A 19913-nucleotide genomic window follows, 5' to 3' on the forward strand; every position below is an offset into this window, starting at 1 on the left:
GTTATACATTCTTGTCCTCAGCTGAAGGGAGAACACGCATATATTCGTTTGGGGCATTTTGGCAACAGAATTGTCTTTTATTTGCAAATGATGATGTGACTTTGTATTTGTAGACTGTACTACTTTTCAGAATTTCATTTATTAAAAACTTTGTGATTTTCAGTTTCCTTATTATGAAATTTTATTTTGATCTTCAAAGCATCTCTCTAAAATAAGCAAGAGAGAATTTAGCTGTAACATAGAATGAGACAACTTGAGCCTACCTGCATGAAGCAACTTGTACAAGGGCATAAACCATGGAAACAACAAATTCTGAGTGTACATCTCAACTTAGGACTTCCAGTGCTTATCCCAGCGCTCCCGTAATGAATATATAACCAGTATTAAGAACCAGTGAGATAAATTATTTTAACAATGGCTCCTCCTTACATTAATGATAGGAGTTTATTAGTTACATCAAAGCCTTGGTGTAATCATCTGAGAATAATAATGAATACCAGAAAAGATTAATGACTTTTATTCTTTTATTTTATACTAGCCACTGTTTTCTACTTTCTTGTAGTCCAGTAATCAATTTGGTTTATTATTCTTTAGCGGTGTATAAATTATGAACACTATTAATTTAGCATAAATTCTTGGAAGAATAAGTTTTCACACACTATAATGAGTACTGAAAATTTGGAGTTTTAATTTTGATTAAAATGTTTAAATATTGTCAGGAAAATTTATTATTTCGATGTGAGTTTATTAGTTATTACTTAGCTAAAATTGATTAGCATTTTATTTTCTTTTGTTATTCAAGTTGATATTAGGATTATGGATATCATAGTATGTTTTTGTAATTCATGTGTGGTCATCCTTTCCTTTTACACCAAAATATATGTTGTTGTTATTAAAATAGTCGCTTGGGAACTATCAATCCTAAACCCAGACAATTGGACTATTAATATTGCACATCTTAATTTCTAAATTGTCCTATAGTTGCTAGATGAAGTACTTGAGAAGAGAGGAGAAGTTAAAAGAAATGTAGAAAAAACTAAGAAAAAATTGCAAAGAAAGGGGAAGAAAACCCAGGATGCAATAATAAAAACTGAGGTAAGAAATTTAATGTCAAAAATTTATTTTGAATTTGCAGCCTCTTCATGTAAATGAAAACTATTCCAGCAAATTTAATTTTAGATGAGTGTCTGTCATTTATAATTGGTTGCAGTAAATTGATTTTGCATCCATGTGTGCACACAGGGGTGCCCACGTGTACCTACACACACACACACACAGACACAGAGTCTCTGTGTCTTCATTTTCTTTCTTACAGTGTCTTTCCCACTGGGCTAGTGTATCTTCCCATTACCTTTCCTAAATTCCTAGAGGGATTTGTAGTGTCTTAGACAGTACCATGTTTCTGAAGATGAGACCAGTGTACAGACTAAAGCATTTGTTAATATCTGACATGTTACCCTCAAGCTGGTATGTAGGCTGCGTGAACCAACTGGCTGTATATCAGAGGGCTTTAACATACCATTTAAAGCATTGTCTTTAACTTTCCATCCTCTGAATATATTTTAAAGGTAGCACCAATAGCTACTACTAGTCAGACAAGACTTAGAGACTGAACAACAACCACCACCACCAAGAGGATTTGTCAGTGAACAGCATATGGGCCATGAGGTAGAGGTGCGATTGTGTTTAAATAAAGCTAAACCTAGGGCTACAAAAGAAATATTTTTAAACATTACCAAGGAAAACAATATGTATAATAATAATAACATGTTAATGTTTTACATTTTTAAGAAATATTTTGCATGATTATAAGTGCTCAGACCTATTAACTAATTTCATCTTCATGATAATTCTATGAAGAGTGTGCTATTATTATCTCCATTCTGTGGTTGAAGAATCTGATGCACAGTTTTTTAATTAACTTGCTCAGTTTCACACACCTTCTTAATGATGGTGTTGAGATTCATTATATCTGGCGCTAGAATCTATCTATGCTCTTAACTATTACATTATACTGGTCAAATCATACAGGTTACTTTTTGACCCTAATAAAGTAAAATCATAACTCAATACCAACATTATAACAAAAAATGATATGTAGACCACTGGAAATATTTTTAATCACGTTTTCATTATTTACTTCTGTGTTAAGAATATTTAGAAATACAATTTACATTTTACTTACAAGTGACTGATGATAAAGTATAAGGCAAAATTTATGAGATGGGCCAGTGTTACAATTTGGTATTACCAATAAAGTATTTTGGTAAAAACAACTGAAAGTATTTGGCATACCTACTAAAGGCAAAGAGAACATATTATGAGAAGAATTATAAGAGGCATAATTATATACAAAATTGCATAACAATTTATCTTAAAATCTTGATGAATTGTATAATTTATCTATAAAAGACAAAAAAGCATCACTACGAACAAAGCTAGTGGAGATGCTGGAATTCCAGTTGAGCTATTCCAAATCCTGAAAGATTATGCTGTGAAAGAGCTGCACTCAATATGCCAGCAAATTTGGAAAACTCAGCAGTGGCCACAGGACTGGAAAAGGTCAGTTTTCATTCCAATCCCAAAGAAAGGCAATGCCAAAGAATGCTCAAACTACTGCACAATTGCACTCACCTCACATGCTAGTAAAGTAATGCTCAAAATTCTCCAAGCCAGGCTTCAGCAATATGTGAACCATGAACTTCCTGATGTTCAAGCTGGTTTTAGAAAAGGCAGAGGAACCAGAGATCAAATTTCCAACATCCACTGGATCATGGAAAAAGCAAGAGAGTTCCAGAAAAACATCTATTTCTGCTTTATTGACTATGCCAAAGCCTTTGACTGTGTGGATCACAATAAACTGTGGAAAATTCTGAAAGAGATGGGAATACCAGACCACCTGACCTGCCTCTTGAGAAATTTGTATGCAGGTCAGGAAGCAACAGTTAGAACTGGACATGGAACAACGACTGGTTCCAAATAGGAAAAGGAGTTCATCAAGGCTGTATATTGTCACCCTGTTTATTTAACTTATATGCAGAGTACATCATGAGAAACGTTGGACTGGAAGAAACACAAGCTGGAATCAAGATTGCCGGGAGAAATATCAATCACCTCAGATATGCAGATGACACCACCCTTATGGCAGAAAGTGAAGAGGAACTCAAAAGCCTCTTGATGAAAGTGAAAGTGGAGAGTGAAAAAGTTGACTTAAAGCTCAACATTCAGAAAACGAAGATCATGGCATCCGGTCCCATCACTTCATGGGAAATAGATGGGGAAACAGTGGAAACAGTGTCAAACTTTATTTTGGCGGGCTCCAAAATCACTGCAGATGGTGACTGCAGCCATGAAATTAAAAGATGCTTACTCCTTGGAAGGAAAGTTATGACCAACCTAGATAGCATATTTAAAAGCAGAGACATTACTTTGCCAACAAAGGTTCGTCTAGTCAAGGCTATGGTTTTTCCTGTGGTCGTGTATGGATGTGAGAGTTGGACTGTGAAGAAGGCTGAGTGCCGAAGAATTGATGCTTTTGAACTGTGGTGTTGGAGAAGACTCTTTTTTTTTTTTTTTTTTTAATTTTATTTTATTTTTAAACTTTACATAATTGTATTAGTTTTGCCAAATATCAAAATGAATCCACCACAGGTATACATGTGTTCCCCATCCTGAACCCTCCTCCCTCCTCCCTCCCCATACCATCCCTCTGGGTCGTCCCAGTGCACTAGCCCCAAGCATCCAGTATCGTGCATCGAACCTGGACTGGCAACTCGTTTCTTACATGATATTTTACATGTTACAATGTCATTCTCCCAAATCTTCCCACCCTCTCCCTCTCCCACAGAGTCCATAAGACTGTTCTATACATCAGTGTCTCTTTTGCTGTCTCGTACACAGGGTTATTGTTACCATCTTTCTAAATTCCATATATATGCGTTAGAATACTGTATTTATGTTTTTCCTTCTGGCTTACTTCACTCTGTATAATAGGCTCCAGTTTCATCCACCTCATTAGAACTGATTCAAATGTATTCTTTTTAATGGCTGAGTAATACTCCATTGTATATATGTACCACAGCTTTCTTATCCATTCATCTGCTGATGGACATCTAGGTTGCTTCCATGTCTTGGCTATTATAAACAGTGCTGCGATGAACATTGGGGTACACGTGTCTCTTTCCCTTCTGGTTTCCTCAGTGTGTATGCCCAGCAGTGGGGTTGCTGGATCATAAGGCAGTTCTATTTCCAGTTTTTTAAGGAATCTCCACACTGTTCTCCATAGTGGCTGTACTAGTTTGCATTCCCACCAACAGTGTAAGAGGGTTCCCTTTTCTCCACACCCTCTCCAGCATTTATTATTTGTAGACTTTTGGATCGCAGCCATTCTGACTGGTGTGAAATGGTACCTCATAGTGGTTTTGATTTGCATTTCTCTGATAATGAGTGATGTTGAGCATCTTTTCATGTGTTTGTTAGCCATCTGTATGTCTTTTTTGGAGAAATGTCTATTTAGTTCTTTGGCCCATTTTTTGATTGGGTCGTTTATTTTTCTGGAGTTGAGCTGTAGGAGTTGCTTGTATATTTTTGAGATTAGTTGTTTGTCGGTTGCTTCATTTGCTATTATTTTCTCCCATTCTGAAGGCTGTCTTTTCACCTTGCTAATAGTTTCCTTTGATGTGCAGAAGCTTTTAAGGTTAATTAGGTCCCATTTGTTTATTTTTGCTTTTATTTCCAATATTCTGGGAGGTGGGTCATAGAGGATCCTGCTGTGATGTATGTCGGAGAGTGTTTTGCCTATGTTCTCCTCTAGGAGTTTTATAGTTTCTGGTCTTACGTTTAGATCTTTAATCCATTTTGAGTTTATTTTTTGGAGAAGACTCTTGAGAGTCCCTTGGACTGCAAGGAGATCCAACCAGTCCATTCTGAAGGAGATCAGCCCTGGGATTACTTTGGAAGGAATGATGCTAAAGCTGAAACTCCAGTACTTTGGCCACCTCAAGCGAAGAGTTGACTCATTGGAAAAGACTCTGATGCTGGGAGGGATTGGGGGCAGGAGGAGAAGGGGACGACAGAGGATGAGATGGCTGGATGGCATCACTGACTTGATGGACGTGAGTCTGGGTGAACTCCAGGAGTTGGTGATGGACAGGGAGGCCTGGCGTGCTGCGATTCATGGGGTCACAAGGAGTTGGACACGACTGAGTGACTGATCTGATCTGAAGAAAAAATTAGCAAAAATAGATCAATAACAATAAAATTGGTGTAATTTTAGTAAAGGCAAGGACAAACATAGATACTTTATAAGCCTCCCTACAAAAACCAGGTTCAGAGCATAAGAAGGCATGGAAAGTGTTTAAATTTATTATGTTAAAATATAACCCTGAAACCATAACTGAAAAATACATAAGTGATCTCACTTATGAACATAAATGACAGTTTAAAATATATTGTGAATTGAATTTTGCAATATGCTGAAAAGAATATACTATGCAAAATAAGACTCTTTTGATGAATGTGATGATGACTCAACAAAAATATATAGTTCACTGCATGTACAGAAATGAAAGTTCACTTAAAATAAAATTGATAAAATTCAAAAGCCACTTTTATTTTTTTAAAAAAGACTTAACTTGATAACATGTGTAATAGTATCTACCAGTATCTTCCAGCAGACATGATGTTTAATTATAAATCATTATGTGCATTTCCATTAACATCAGGGTAAAAGCATTCAGGCCAGCTCTCACTACCCAGCATACTACTGTTCTTAATAACAAAGCACTTGTAACATGTGTCACAAAAGAGAAAACATATGTGTTCAAGACTGCAGTGGAATGCCTCCAGAGTTCTTCTATCCACATCTTCATATTTGCTAAAATATTAATTAAAAATTGCCAAAGATGGTATATCTAACAAATACAAATAAATTTCAGTGGAAAACATGGCTGAATACCTTGTGTGTGTGCTCAGCATCATAGAAGTTACTAAGAGTTGGAGGATTAGAGAAGAAGGCTTCTTTGTCTTTTGTTTGTCCTTCACATTAATTTGTCTTTCCAATTACCGTTGAGTACTTCAATTCAGTTCAGTTCAGTTCAGTCGCTCAGTCGTGTCCAACTCCTTAAGACCCCATGAATCGCAGCATTCAAAAGCATCAATTCTTCGGTGCTCAGCCTTCTTCACAGTCCAACTCTCACATCCATACATGACCACAGGAAAAACCATAGCCTTGAGTAGATGGACCTTTGTTGGCAAAGTAATGTCTCTGCTTTTCAATATGCTATCTAGGTTGGTCATAACTTTCCTTCCAAGGAGTAAGCGTCTTTTAATTTCATGGCTGCAATCACCATCTGCAGTGATTTTGGAGCCCAGAAAAATAAAGTCTGACACTGTTTCCACTGTTTCCCCATCTATTTCCCATGAAGTGATGGGACTAGATGCCATGATCTTCGTTTTCTGAATGTTGAGCTTTAAGCCAACTTTTTCACTTAAAATGTCTTAAATATTGTTGGAAGTTTCTGGAGTTGGGGAAGTAAAAGGAGAACTTGGTTCACTCAAGAAATACATCATCTTGTTGGGATCAGACAGCCTTAATATACTGTGAGCAGAACCATGACAGCAGTGTAATAGTGTGGGAAGAGTCAAGCAGGAGTAAACACAGATGAATCGAGGGCATCCAGGAGGATTTTTCAGAGGAGGTGATGTGTAAGAACAAGAACTACTAATAGAAAAACCGGAGGTTGAATATTTGCCTTGCTATGATGTTGTAGACAACAGAGATGATATACACAAAAAGGCTAAAAGAATAATTGGCGCTAGAAGCATTTAACAAATGGTTCCCATTACTTTTATTATTATATAGTTTTTAATTTGATGAAGAAATTAAGTTAGGACATTTTAGAAATAGACCTTGTGTTTGCAAAGCAAAGAGGTCATGGGAGAATGCTATGTGTTTGTGGAATTGCAAGCACTTTGGCATGACCAGAGAGCAGATTACCTGTTAATAAGACTGAAAAAAGATTAAGTTAGTGAGAAGGCTAATGCCTAGATGAAGGAATGCCTGTGTGTCATGCTGTGGAACTCTATTCTAAAGGAAATTGCAGACATTATTAATAGCATATGTTAAGTCCTCATTATGTTGATTGGTATATAAATAGTACTGTGTGTTCCCGGTGGCTCAGAGGGTAAAGAATCTGCCTGCAATGCAGGAGACCTGGGTTTGATGCCTGGGTCAGGAAGATCCCCTGGAGAAGAGAATGGCTTTCCTTCTCCTTCAGTATTCTTTCCTGGAGTATTCCATGGACAGAGGAGCCTGGCGGGCTACAGTTCACAGGGTCACAAAGATTTGACTGAGTAATTGACGCCTTCACTTTCACTTTTCATAGCAGCATTGCTACCCTCTAAGAACCTAAGTTAGACAAATAATTTTATCTTTTACTCTGCATAAACATTCAGTCATGGCCCAAGCTAAATAGTATTACTGAATTTTTGCTATGTTTAGCCCCATATTAAATCTTAGGTGTAGAACCTGGAAATAGTACATTTAGATAATGTGAAAACATTAATTAAATCTTAAATAAATATTTAAAATTTTATTTGAAATTAATAATTTAGAATCTGAATATAATTTGTATTATCTACTATTTTGAAAATATGTGGTTTCATAGTTTTTTAGATAAAGTAATTAAAAATGTTGTATAGTAAAGCATTAATTAACTTTGTTTCAGATTTCCAGAACCTTCCAAGTCTAGGCATGAAACTGTCTTTGGGTGGAGAGCCTCAAAATTGCTGAAACATGTTACCAGGCTAGAGAAAAAAATGACCCCCCCAAATTATAAATGTGTTGTTTATGCCTAAATTCCAATTTGCTCTGGTGACACTTCAGCATTCATAAAGGCTCACTAATGGTTCTTGGGGTCTCCCAATTTTGCATACTCAGGATACACAGACATATACTCTTGATTGACATGTGGCATCTAACAATTTCTTTTCTCATTGTGGGATATCTCTAATATTTTTGATGCCATGGAAGGGGATATGGTGCTCACATTTATCAAAGCCTCACTATGAGTGAGTGGGTGAAAGTCACTCAGTTGTGTCCAGCTCTTTGCAACTGCATGGACTATGCAGTCCATGGAATTCTCCAAGTCAGAATGCTGGAGTGGGTAGCCTTTCCCTTCTCCAGGGGATCTTCCCAACCCAGGGATCAAACCCAGGTCTCCCACATTGCCAGTGGATTCTTTACCCACTGAGCCACAAGGGAAGTCCAAGAATACTGGAGTGGGTAGCGTATCCCTTCTTCAGTAGATCTTCCCGAACCAGGAATTGAACCAGGGTCTCCTGCATTGCAGGAAGATTCTTTACTAACTGAGCTATCAGGGAAGCCTGATGTTGCCTATGAAAAGCAACAGATATACTTTTTGCTTTTCACCGCTGTCAGCAGAAAGTGCACTGTCTCTTTCCTTTACTGTAAAATCTCTGGCACCACCTTCAGCATCACTGAATTGGTGGTCTAAGTTGTTGACACCGTTGCTTCTGAAATCTCAGTTTCCCATGAAAATCTTCATTTAAGATTTAAGGCGTTTATGGAATCTGAACTGAAAGTCAAGAGTAGTAGAGAACATGCCGGACCCACAGTTGCCCATTGTCTCTGACTCGTTCCTACTTATTTTTACCCATATTTGTGCCTTTTCACACTTTTTTTAGGTTTAATTTTCTCCTAGAAATAACATAATATTTTAGGGGGTCCATTGAAGAATCCTTGTCAGCTGGCTTGACTATATTCTGGTAGCAAACAAACAAACCCAAATCATCTCATTTATTAGTGGAAAAATTCCAGAGCTTCCAGAAAAAAAAAAAAAAAGTGAATGTTATGAAAATTCAAATACAGTACTCAGTGTTCCAAATCTTGGACAAAGAGAAGATTTTTATAGGAAAATAAGTATACAAGGTTAGCAATTCATTCTTCTTGAAACCTGTAAGAATAGAGAAAGAATTATGAAGCATGTGAGGGGAAAATGGAGGAAAATAGGAGCAAAGGGAGCAGCTGAGACTGGAATCCATTGCTAGAAGTTGGGCCAGATGTGGAGTCAGAAACCTGCATTGAGTTGATCACACAGTCAGGAAATCAGCCAGTCAATGTAGACACCAACAGCCATGAAGGGGTCATGCAAAAAAAGACACCAAATCAGATCTCCAGTCTTGGATTGGACCAGCCAGCCTTGGGGAATTATGCTGGTATTAAACATTGACCTCTTTTTCTTAAACCTCAGAACAATATATATTCATGCCTGCCTTCAGGATACATGTTTCATAACCAGTGACCACATGCTGACATATTAAAAGACATGTCCTTCAGGTGTGCAGATGTGTGTGGGTGGGCAGGGCAGGAGATGAGTTAGTGCAGAGTAGAGAGGGAGAGAGAATTGATGGTTCTAACCCATCTTTTAGGAAACCTGATCAGATGTAATGCTCGAGGAAAGAACATAAACCTGAATTGTTGTTTGCTTTGATTAGATGTAGAGCCTCTTGATAAAAGTAAAAGAGGAGGGTGAAAAAGTTGGCTTAAAACTCAACATTCAGAAACTAAGATCATTGCATCTGGTCCCATCACTTCATGGCAAATAGATGGGGAAACAATGGAAACAGTGAGAGACTTAATTTTTTGGTGTTCCAAAATCACTGCAGGTAGTGACTGCAGCCATGAAATTAAAAGACCCTTGCTCCTTGGAAGAAAAGTTATGACCAACCTAGACAGCATATTAAAAAGCAGAGACATTACTTCGCCAACAAAGGTCTGTCTAGTCAAAGCTATGGTTTTTCCAGTAGTCATGTATGGATGTGAGAGTTGAACTAGAAAGAAAGCTGAGCACCAAAGAATTGATGTTTTTGAACTGTGGTGTTGGAGAAGACTCTTGAGAGTCCCTTGGACTGCAAGGAGATCCAACCAGTCCATCCTAAAGGAAATCAGTCCTGAATATTCATTGGAAGGACTGATGCTGAAGCTGAAACTCCAATACTTTGGCCACCTGATGCAAGAACCAACTCATTGGAAAAGACCCTAATGCTGGGAAAGATTGAAGGTGAGAGGAGAAGGGAAAAAACAGGATGAGATGGTTGGATGGCATCACTGATGCAATGGACATGAGTTTGGGTAAGCTCCAGGAGTTGGTGATGGACAGGGAAGCCTGGCATGCTGCACTCCATGGGGTCACAAAGAGTCAGACACGACTGAGTGAATGAACTGAGCTGATTCTCTTGTTTCCCCAAATGCCTTTATTTTTAATTGAAGGAAAATTGCTTCACAATAATGTGTTGGCCTCTGCCATACATCAACATGAGTTAGCCATAGGTATACATGTGTCCCCTCCCTCTTTAACTACTGTTTGCTTTTAATTGCTTACATGGCCAAAAACTATTTGTGTTCCTAAATTGCAAGAATTTGAAACTTCTAGTATTTAAAATACTCCTGATTTTTTCCCCCAGGATAAACGCTCACAAATTTTTAAAGAAATAGAGACCACTAAAAGTAAAACAATTGTTTATCATTCAAAAATCATTCAACTGAATAAGAACTTAGAACAAAAAGAAAAAGAAAAGATTGCTTTTGATCACACACTTGACTATTTAAAGTAAGTACTTTAAATTTATCGAAATATTAAACACTTACTATATCAGTTATAAAAGAGATGTGATCAAATTTCCCTGTTTAAAATTTATTCCTGGAATGATATATACTTTCTGTCATGATCTGGTGTGAAATATACAGGTGATATTTTATAATTTTTGTATAAACACATGATTATAAATTGCTTTCATTTTTTGTTGCTCCTCTGGGTTTATTCTTATTTAAACAACTTCTAATGTTTCTCCTTTTCCAAGCATAAGAATTTTTATTTGTTATGAAATTCATAATCTCTCCCACTAATTTCAGTATTTCTCACTTATATGAAATGGTTAATAATATATGTTTTTTTTTTCACCCAACCTTTTTTTAATTATTTTTATGTTTAAACTTTACAATATTGTATTAGTTTTGCCAAATATTGAAATGAATCCGCCACAGGTATACCTGTGTTCCCCATCCTGAACCCTTCTCCCTCCTCCCTCCCCATACCCTCCCTCTGGGTCTTCCCAGTGCACCAGCCCCAAGCATCCAGTATCATGCATCAAACCTGGACTGGTGACTCGTTTCATACATGATATTATACATGTTTCACTGCTATTCTCCCAAATCTCCCCACCCTCTCCCTCTCCCACAGAGTCCATAAGACTGATCTATACATCAGTGTCTCTTTTGCCGTGTCGTACACAGGGTTATTGTTAGCATCTTTCTAAATTCCATATATATGCGTTAGTATACTGTATTGGTGTTTTTCCTTCTGGCTTACTTCACTCTGTATAATAGGTTCCAGTTTCATCCATCTCATTAGAACTGATTCAAATGTATTCTTTTTAATGGCTGAGTAATACTCCATTGTGTATATGTACCACAGCTTTCTTATCCATTCATCTGCTGATGGGCATCTAGGTTGCTTCCATGTCCTGGCTATTATAAACAGTGCTGCGATGAACATTGGGGTACACGTGTCTCTTTCCCTTCTGGTTTCCTCAGTGTGTATGCCCAGCAGTGGGATTGCTGGATCATAAGGCAGTTCTATTTCCAGTCTTTTAAGGAATCTCCACACTGTTCTCCATAGTGGCTGTACTAGTTTGCATTCCCACCTACAGTGTAAGAGGGTTCCCTTTTCTCCACACCCTCTCCAGCATTTATTGCTTGTAGACTTATGGATCACAGCCATTCTGACTGGTGTGAAATGGTACCTCATAGTGGTTTTGATTTGCATTTCTCTGATAATGAGTGATGTTGAGCATCTTTTCATGTGTTTGTTAGCCTTCTGTATGTCTTCTTTGGAGAAATATCTATTTAGTTCTTTGGCCCATTTTTTGATTGGGTCATTTATTTTTCTGGAGTTGAGCTGTAGGAGTTGCTTGTATATTTTTGAGATTAGTTGTTTGTCCGTTGCTTCATTTACTATTATTTTCTCCCATTCTGAAGGCTGCCTTTTTACCTTGCTAATAGTTTCCTTTGTTGTGCAGAAGCTTTTAAGGTTAATTAGGTCCCATTTGTTTATTTTTGCTTTTATTTCCAATATTCTGGGAGGTGGGTCATAGAGGATCCTGCTGTGATGTATGTCAGAGAGTGTTTTGCCTATGTTCTCCTCTAGGAGTTTTATAGTTTCTGGTCTTACGTTGAGATCTTTAATCCATTTTGAGTTTATTTTTGTGTATGGTGTTAGAAAGTGTTCTAGTTTCATTCTTTTACAAGTGGTTGACCAGTTTTCCCAGCACCACTTGTTAAAGAGATTGTCTTTAATCCATTGTATATTCTTGCCTCCTTTGTCAAAGATAAGGTGTCCATATGTGCATGGATTTATCTCTGGGCTTTCTATTTTGTTCCATTGATCAATATTTCTGTCTTTGTGCCAGTACCATACTGTCTTGATAACTGTGGCTTTGTAGTAGAGCCTGAAGTCAGATAGGTTGATTCCTCCAGTTCCATTCTTCTTTCTCAAGATAGCTTTGGCTATTCGAGGTTTTTTGTATTTCCATACAAATTGTGAAATTATTTGTTGTAGCTCTGTGAAGAATACTGTTGGTAGCTTGATAGGGATTGCATTGAATCTATAAATTGCTTTGGGTAGTATACTCATTTTCACTATATTGATTCTTCCAATCCATGAACATGGTATATTTCTCCATCTATTAGTGTCCTCTTTGATTTCTTTCACCAGTGTTTTATAGTTTTCTATATATAGGTCTTTAGTTTCTTTAGGTAGATATATTCCTAAGTATTTTATTCTTTCTGTTGCAATGGTGAATGGAATTGTTTCCTTAATTTCTCTTTCAGTTTTCTCATTATTAGTGTATAGGAATGCAAGGGATTTCTGTGTGTTGATTTTATATCCTACAACTTTACTATAATCATTGATTAGTTCTAGTAATTTTCTGGTGGAGTCTTTAGGGTTTTCTATGTAGAGCATCATGTCATCTGCAAATAGTGAGAATTTTACTTCTTCTTTTCCAATTTGGATTCCTTTTATTTCTTTTTCTGCTCTGATTGCTGTGGCCAAAACTTCCAAAACTATGTTGAATAGTAATGGTGAAAGTGGGCACCCTTGTCTTGTTCCTGACTTTAGAGGAAATGCTTTCAATTTTTCACCATTGAGGATAATGTTTGCTGTGGGTTTGTCATATATAGCTTTTATTATGTTGAGGTATGTTCCTTCTATTCCTGCTTTCTGGAGAGTTTTTATCATAAATGGATGTTGAATTTTGTCAAAGGCTTTCTCTGCATCTATCGAGATAATCATATGGTTTTTATTTTTCAATTTGTTAATGTGGTGTATAACATTGATTGATTTGCAGATATGGAAGAATCCTTGCATCCCTGGGATAAAGCCCACTTGGTCATGGTGTATGATCTTTTTAGTGTGTTGTTGGATTCTGATTGCTAGAATTTTGTTAAGGATTTTTGCATCTATGTTCATCAGTGATATTGGCCCGTAGTTTTCTTTTTTTGTGGGATCTTTGTCAGGTTTTGGTATTAGGGTGATGGTGGCCTCATAGAATGAGTTTGGAAGTTTACCTTCCTCTGCAATATTCTGGAAGAGTTTGAGCAGGATAGGTATTAGCTCTTCTCTAAACTTTTGGTAGAATTCAGCTGTGAAGCCGTCTGGACCTGGGCTTTTGTTTGCTGGAAGATTCTTGATTACAGTTTCAATTTCCGTGCTTATGATAGGTCTGTTAAGATTTTCTATTTCTTCCTGGTCCAGTTTTGGAAAGTTGTACTTTTCTAAGAATTTGTCCATTTCTTCCATGTTGTCCATTTTATTGGCATATAATTGTTGATAGTAGTCTCTTATTATCCTTTGTATTTCTGTGTTGTCTGTTGTGATCTCTCCATTTTCATTTCTAATTTTATTGATTTGATTTTTCTCCCTTTGTTTCTTGATGAGTCTGGCTAATGGTTTGTCAATTTTATTTATCCTTTCAAAGAACCAGCTTTTGGCTTTGTTGATTTTTGCTATGGTCTCTTTTGTTTCTTTTGCATTTATTTCTGCCCTAATTTTTAAGATTTCTTTCCTTCTACTAACCCTGGGGTTCTTCATTTCTTCCTTTTCTAGTTGTTTTAGGTGTAGGGTTAGGTTATTTATTTGACTTTTTTCTTGTTTCTTGAGGTATGCCTGTACTGCTATGAACTTTCCCCTTAGGACTGCTTTTAAAGTGTCCCACAGGTTTTGAGTTGTTGTGTTTTCATTTTCATTAGTTTCTATGCAAATTTTGATTTCTTCTGTTATTTGTTGGTTATTCAGCAGAGTGTTGTTCATCCTCCATATGTTGGAATTTTTAATAGTTTTTCTCCTGTAATTGAGATCTAATCTTACTGCATTGTGGTCAGAAAAGATGCTTGGAATGATTTCTATTTTTTTGAATTTACCAAGGCTAGATTTATGGCCCAGGATGTGATCTATCCGGGAGAAGGTTCCATGTGCGCTTGAGAAAAAGGTGAAATTCATTGTTTTGGGATGAAATGTCCTATAGATATCAATTAGGTCTAACTGGTCTATTGTATCGTTTAACGTTTGTGTTTCCTTGTTAATTTTCTGTTTAGTTGATCTATCCATAGGTGTGAGTGGGGTATTAAAGTCTCCCACTATTATTGTGTTATTGTTAATTTCTCCTTTCATACTTGTTAGCATTTGTCTTACATATTGTGGTGCTCCCATGTTGGGTGCATATATATTTATAATTGTTATATCTTCTTCTTGGATTGATCCTTTGATCATTATGTAGTGACCATCTTTATCTCTTTTCACAGCCTTTGTTTTAAAGTCTATTTTATCTGATATAAGTATTGCTACTCCTGCTTTCTTTTGGTCCCTATTTGCATGGAAAATCTTTTTCCAGCCCTTCACTTTCAGTCTGTATGTGTCCCCTGTTTTGAGGTGGGTCTCTTGTAGACAACATATGTAGGGGTCTTGTTTTTGTATCCATTCAGCCAGTCTTTGTCTTTTGGTTGGAGCATTCAACCCATTTACGTTTGAGGTAATTACTGATAAGTATGATCCCGTTGCCATTTACTTGATTGTTTTGGGTTCGAGTTTATACACCGTTTTTGTGTTTCCCATCTAGAGAATATCCTTTAGTATTTGTTGGAGAGCTGGTTTGGTGGTGCTGAATTCTCTCAGCTTTTGCTTGTCTGAGAAGCTTTTGATTTCTCCTTCATATTTGAATGAGATCCTTGCTGGGTACAATAATCTGGGCTGTAGGTTATTTTCTTTCATCACTTTAAGTATGTCTTGCCATTCCCTCCTGGCTTGAAGAGTTTCTATTGAAAGATCAGCTGTTATCCTTATGGGAATTCCCTTGTGTGTTATTTGTTGTTTTTCCCTTGCTGCTTTTAATATTTGTTCTTTGTGTTTGATCTTTGTTAATTTGATTAATATGTGTCTTGGGGTGTTTCGCCTTGGGTTTATCCTGTTTGGGACTCTCTGGGTTTCTTGGACTTGGGTGATTATTTCCTTCCCCATTTTAGGGAAGTTTTCAACTATTATCTCTTCAAGTATTTTCTCATGGTCTTTCTTTTTGTCTTCTTCTGGGACCCCTATGATTCGAATATTGTAGCATTTAATATTGTCCTGGAGGTCTCTGAGATTGTCCTCATTTCTTTTAATGTGTTTTTCTTTTATCCTCTCTGATTCATTTATTTCTACCATTCTATCTTCTAATTCACCAATCCTATCTTCTGCCTCTGTTATTCTACTATTTGTTGCCTCCAGAGTGTTTTTTCTTTTTAATTTTATTTTATTTTTAAACTTTACATAATTGTATTAGTTTTGCCAAATATAGAAATGAATCCGCCACAGGTATACACGTGCTCCCCATCCTGAACCCTCCTCCCTCCTCCCTCCCCACCCTCTGGGTCGTCCCAGTGCACCAGCCCCAGTATCGTGCATCGAACCTGGACTGGCATCTTGTTTCATACATGATATTTTACGTGTTTCAATGCCATTCTCCCAAATCTTCCCACCCTCTCCCTCTCCCACAGAGTCCATAAGACTGTTCTATACATCAGTGTCTCTTTTGCTGTCTTGTATACAGAGTGTTTTTAATTTCATTTATTGCATTATTCATTTTATATTGACTCTCTTTATTTCTTCTAGGTCCTTGTTAAACCTTTCTTGCATCTTCTCAATCTTTGTCTCCAAGCTATTTATCTGTGATTCCATTTTGGTTTCAAGATTTTGGATCAATTTCACTATCGTTATTCGGAATTCTTTATCAAGTAGATTCCCTATCTCTTCCTCTTTTGTTTGGTTTGGTGGGCATTTATCCTGTTCCTTTATCTGCTGGATATTCCTCTGTCTCTTCATCTTGTTTAAATTGCTGAGTTTGGGGTGTCCTTTCTGTATTCTGGCAGTTTGTGGAGTTCTCTTTATTGTGGCATTTCCTCGCTCTGTGTGGGTTTGTACAGGTTACTTGTCAAGGTTTCTTGGTTAGGGAAGCTTGTGTCGGTGTTCTGGTGGGTGGAGCTGTATTTCTTCTCTCTCCTTTCGAAGACTTGGGTTGCTTTTCTGGGTGCCTGATGTCCTCTGCCGGCATTCAGAAGTTGTTTTGTGGAATTTACTCGGCGTTTAAATGTTCTTTTGATGAATCTGTGGGGAAGAAAGTGTTCTCCCCGTCCTACTCCTCTGCCATCTTAGCTCCTCCCTCACCCAACCTTTTTGATAACATTTTTGAGGTAAGAATATAGAAATAGATATTGTATAAAAACTTCATGGAATGTACTTACATTAATTGTCTTAAAAATGCCTCTTGAACAGTCCCCTCATTAGTCATAGGCATACCTGACAAAGGCCTTTCCCTTTCAGAATGATCATGCTTTAAGGCTTACTGTATCCATAGGCCCGCCCTCCCCACTGAGAAACTACATATTCTTCCTTTACTCCTCTTGGTTCTTATTTTCTAACACATTGAGAACAGAATTTGGAGGACTACTGGAGGAATTTACATTGGGCACGTTTAAAAGTGATGGTTTGATTTAAATATAGAAAGCTAATACACCATTAGCAAATCATAACACTTGAGGGATTAAAATATCAGAAAAACATTATGCACAGTCTAATATACTATGTATTAATATCTTAATGGAGTCAAGTCAATGAACTCCACAGGATTTGTTTAGCTATTACCACAGGGTATAGGGTAAAAACTTATTTTCCAAGTAATCATACAGCTTTATCTAAAAATTCCTGGATCATATTCAGAGTATCAGATAAGAAAGCAAGGAAACATTTTCTTTGAAAGATATTTATCCGTGTCATTTACTATCTTTAAAAATATTGGGGGCTTAAAGGGAAAAGCCTGAAATTATACAATTTACACTAAACTTGCAAAGATGTTCTAGGGGAGCTGACGAAATTTTTTTCTTCAAGATTCTTACCGTTTCAACTCTTATGTTTCCTTCCGTCCTGTACCTAGATTATATTGCCTTAAAGCAAGAATAGTCACCAAGTTTCAATGAATCAATTCCCTCCCTAAACTTGACTAACGTCTGCCTTTACCCTGGAAGAGGAGAAAAAGAACAGTGTGTCATTTACAAATCTATTAATTAACAGTGATGACAGTGTCAAATAAGATTTAAAGCTAACGTTGATTGACTTCCTAGTGTGCCAGGTACTTGGTAAGGGCAATCTAAGCACCTCTCTCATCCAGTTCTCACAGTAAATTCTTTTATCCAGTCAGAACATTCACACATGAATGCTGAAGGAACAGGCTCAGGGAAATCAAATGATTAAGACTGCAACAGTAGTTAGGAGTGGAACTACTCCAGTAAGGTTTGTCCTGTTCCAAACTGTATGCTCTTCTGATGGTGCAAATGGACTCCTGAACTAGGACTGGAACGGAAGATGACTGCAGATTAACTGTATTAGGGATAATCTACTGATTCTTTCACCTGGTGTCAATGTTGCTATTAGTGAATACTTCCATAGGACGTCACAGAAGAGTTATGGATGTTGTTAGTACGGGAGATGAAGTGGAAAAAACACGGGTGAGATAGATGAAAGGGGAGGACTTTATTCCATTTAAAAGAAGAGGCAGCCATCTAAAACATGTGACCAGAGTCATGTTTTCAAATTTGCTAATGACAGACAGCATAGAGAAAGAAGGGGAAAAAAGTGAGTATTTTGTGTTGAGCTGCTGAATCAAATACAGCTAGTCAGAACTGGATTTGAATTCTGGGTCTGTCATTTATTAATTAGCTTATATAAGCTTAGTATACTGAAGTTTAGGTTTTTCATCTGTAAATGGCCATAATAATTATCCTTTCATGGGGTGGTTGTTGTGTTAAATGAGATATTATATTCAAAGTACTTTACCATTTTAGACCCTCAAAATTTTTAGTCCTGCTGCCTTTATAGCTAACTATGAAAATGATTCAATTTTCCATACCAGTAGAGATGATAACGAATGTGGGTAACATAAGACTGTGCTGAGCTTTTGCAACTCTGCTTATTCTGGATTCTGGGTTACTGATCAACTCTGGCAATTATTTCTAAAATACATTTATTTTTGCAGCATTGTTTTAACCACTTTTTAATGATTTTTTTCTACTTAGTATAGTTCCTAATATAACTGATTTCACCATAAAAAATAATTTTACCTTTGAGTCAGGATGCACTTAATTGCAAATAAGTAAAATACATAGCAGCAGTGGCTCAGATGTTATAGCGTCTGCCTGCAATGTGGCAGACCCGAGTTCGATCCCTGGGTAGGGAAGATCCCTGGAGAAGGGAATGGCTACCCACTTCAGTAGTCTTGCCTGGAGAATTCCATGGACAGAGGAGCCTGGCAGGCTACAGTTCACGGGGTTGCGAAGAGTTGGACAGGACTGAGCAACTAACACTTTCTCTTTCACATATACATCACACACACACACACACACACACAAGCTTAAATAATAAGGAAGTTAATTATTTCACATAACAAGAGGCCTCTAGTTAGGGTAAGCTTCAAGGTTAGTTGATTCATCAGCTCAACATAGGTACTCATTTTTGTGTTTCTTTCTCTCCACTATGGCTGTTGTCAGCAAATTTGAAAGCAGGAGCCCTTGTTCACATTTAGTGAATGTGTGAGTGCCTTCTATATGGAATTCACCTCTTGCCTTTTATTGCACTATATGAAGTGAAGTGAAGTGAAGTCGCTCAGTCGTGTCTGACTCTTTGCGACCCCATGGACTGTAGCCTACCAGGTTCCACCATCCATGGGGGTTTCCAGGCAAAGATACTAGAGTGGGTTGCCATTTCCTTCTCCAGGAGATCTTCCCCACCCAGGGATTGAACCCTGGTCTCCCACGTGGTAGGCATCGTGGCAGACGCTTTACCATCTGAGCCACCTGGGAAGATCATATATATATATATATATATATATATATATATATTAAGTCTCTCAGTCATGTCTGACTCCTTGCAATCTCATGGCCTATATAGTCTATGGAATTCTCTAGGCAAAAATACTGGGATGGGTAGCCTTTCCCTTCTCCAGGGGATCTTCCCAACCCAGGGATTGAACCCAGGTCTCCCTCATTGTAGGCGGATTCTTTACCAACTGAGCTATCAGGGAAGCCCCAATATCTATGTTTACTGGTGAATAATGAGCCTCATGTTGGTTGGTTTAATCTGATCAGAATGTACCCTTGGAGTTATGTGCTGTGTGGAGGGGGAGTTCTTTTGGAATGACAACAAAACAGAGGTGCCCTGAGTAAGGAGCCAAGAGAATCCACTGCATCTCCAGAAATCATCTTCCACCTGGATCATTTAGATGTATGTCATGGGCACAGACATATGGAA

General features: G+C 37.4%; 1 protein-coding gene across 1 annotated transcript in view; it reads left to right on the plus strand.

Annotated features, from left to right (window-relative positions):
- Positions 1-19913, plus strand: part of CCDC178 (coiled-coil domain containing 178) — a 384374-nt gene that overhangs the window by 117585 nt on the left and 246876 nt on the right. Inside the window, exons 15-16 of the mRNA XM_027525955.1 lie at positions 982-1095; positions 10486-10631. Coding sequence (XP_027381756.1) covers positions 982-1095; positions 10486-10631 — 260 coding nt within the window. The remainder of the gene's footprint in view (positions 1-981; positions 1096-10485; positions 10632-19913) is intronic.

The sequence above is a fragment of the Bos indicus x Bos taurus genome, chromosome 24, assembly GCF_003369695.1.
Source record: "Bos indicus x Bos taurus breed Angus x Brahman F1 hybrid chromosome 24, Bos_hybrid_MaternalHap_v2.0, whole genome shotgun sequence".
Lineage (NCBI taxonomy): Eukaryota > Metazoa > Chordata > Mammalia > Artiodactyla > Bovidae > Bos > Bos indicus x Bos taurus.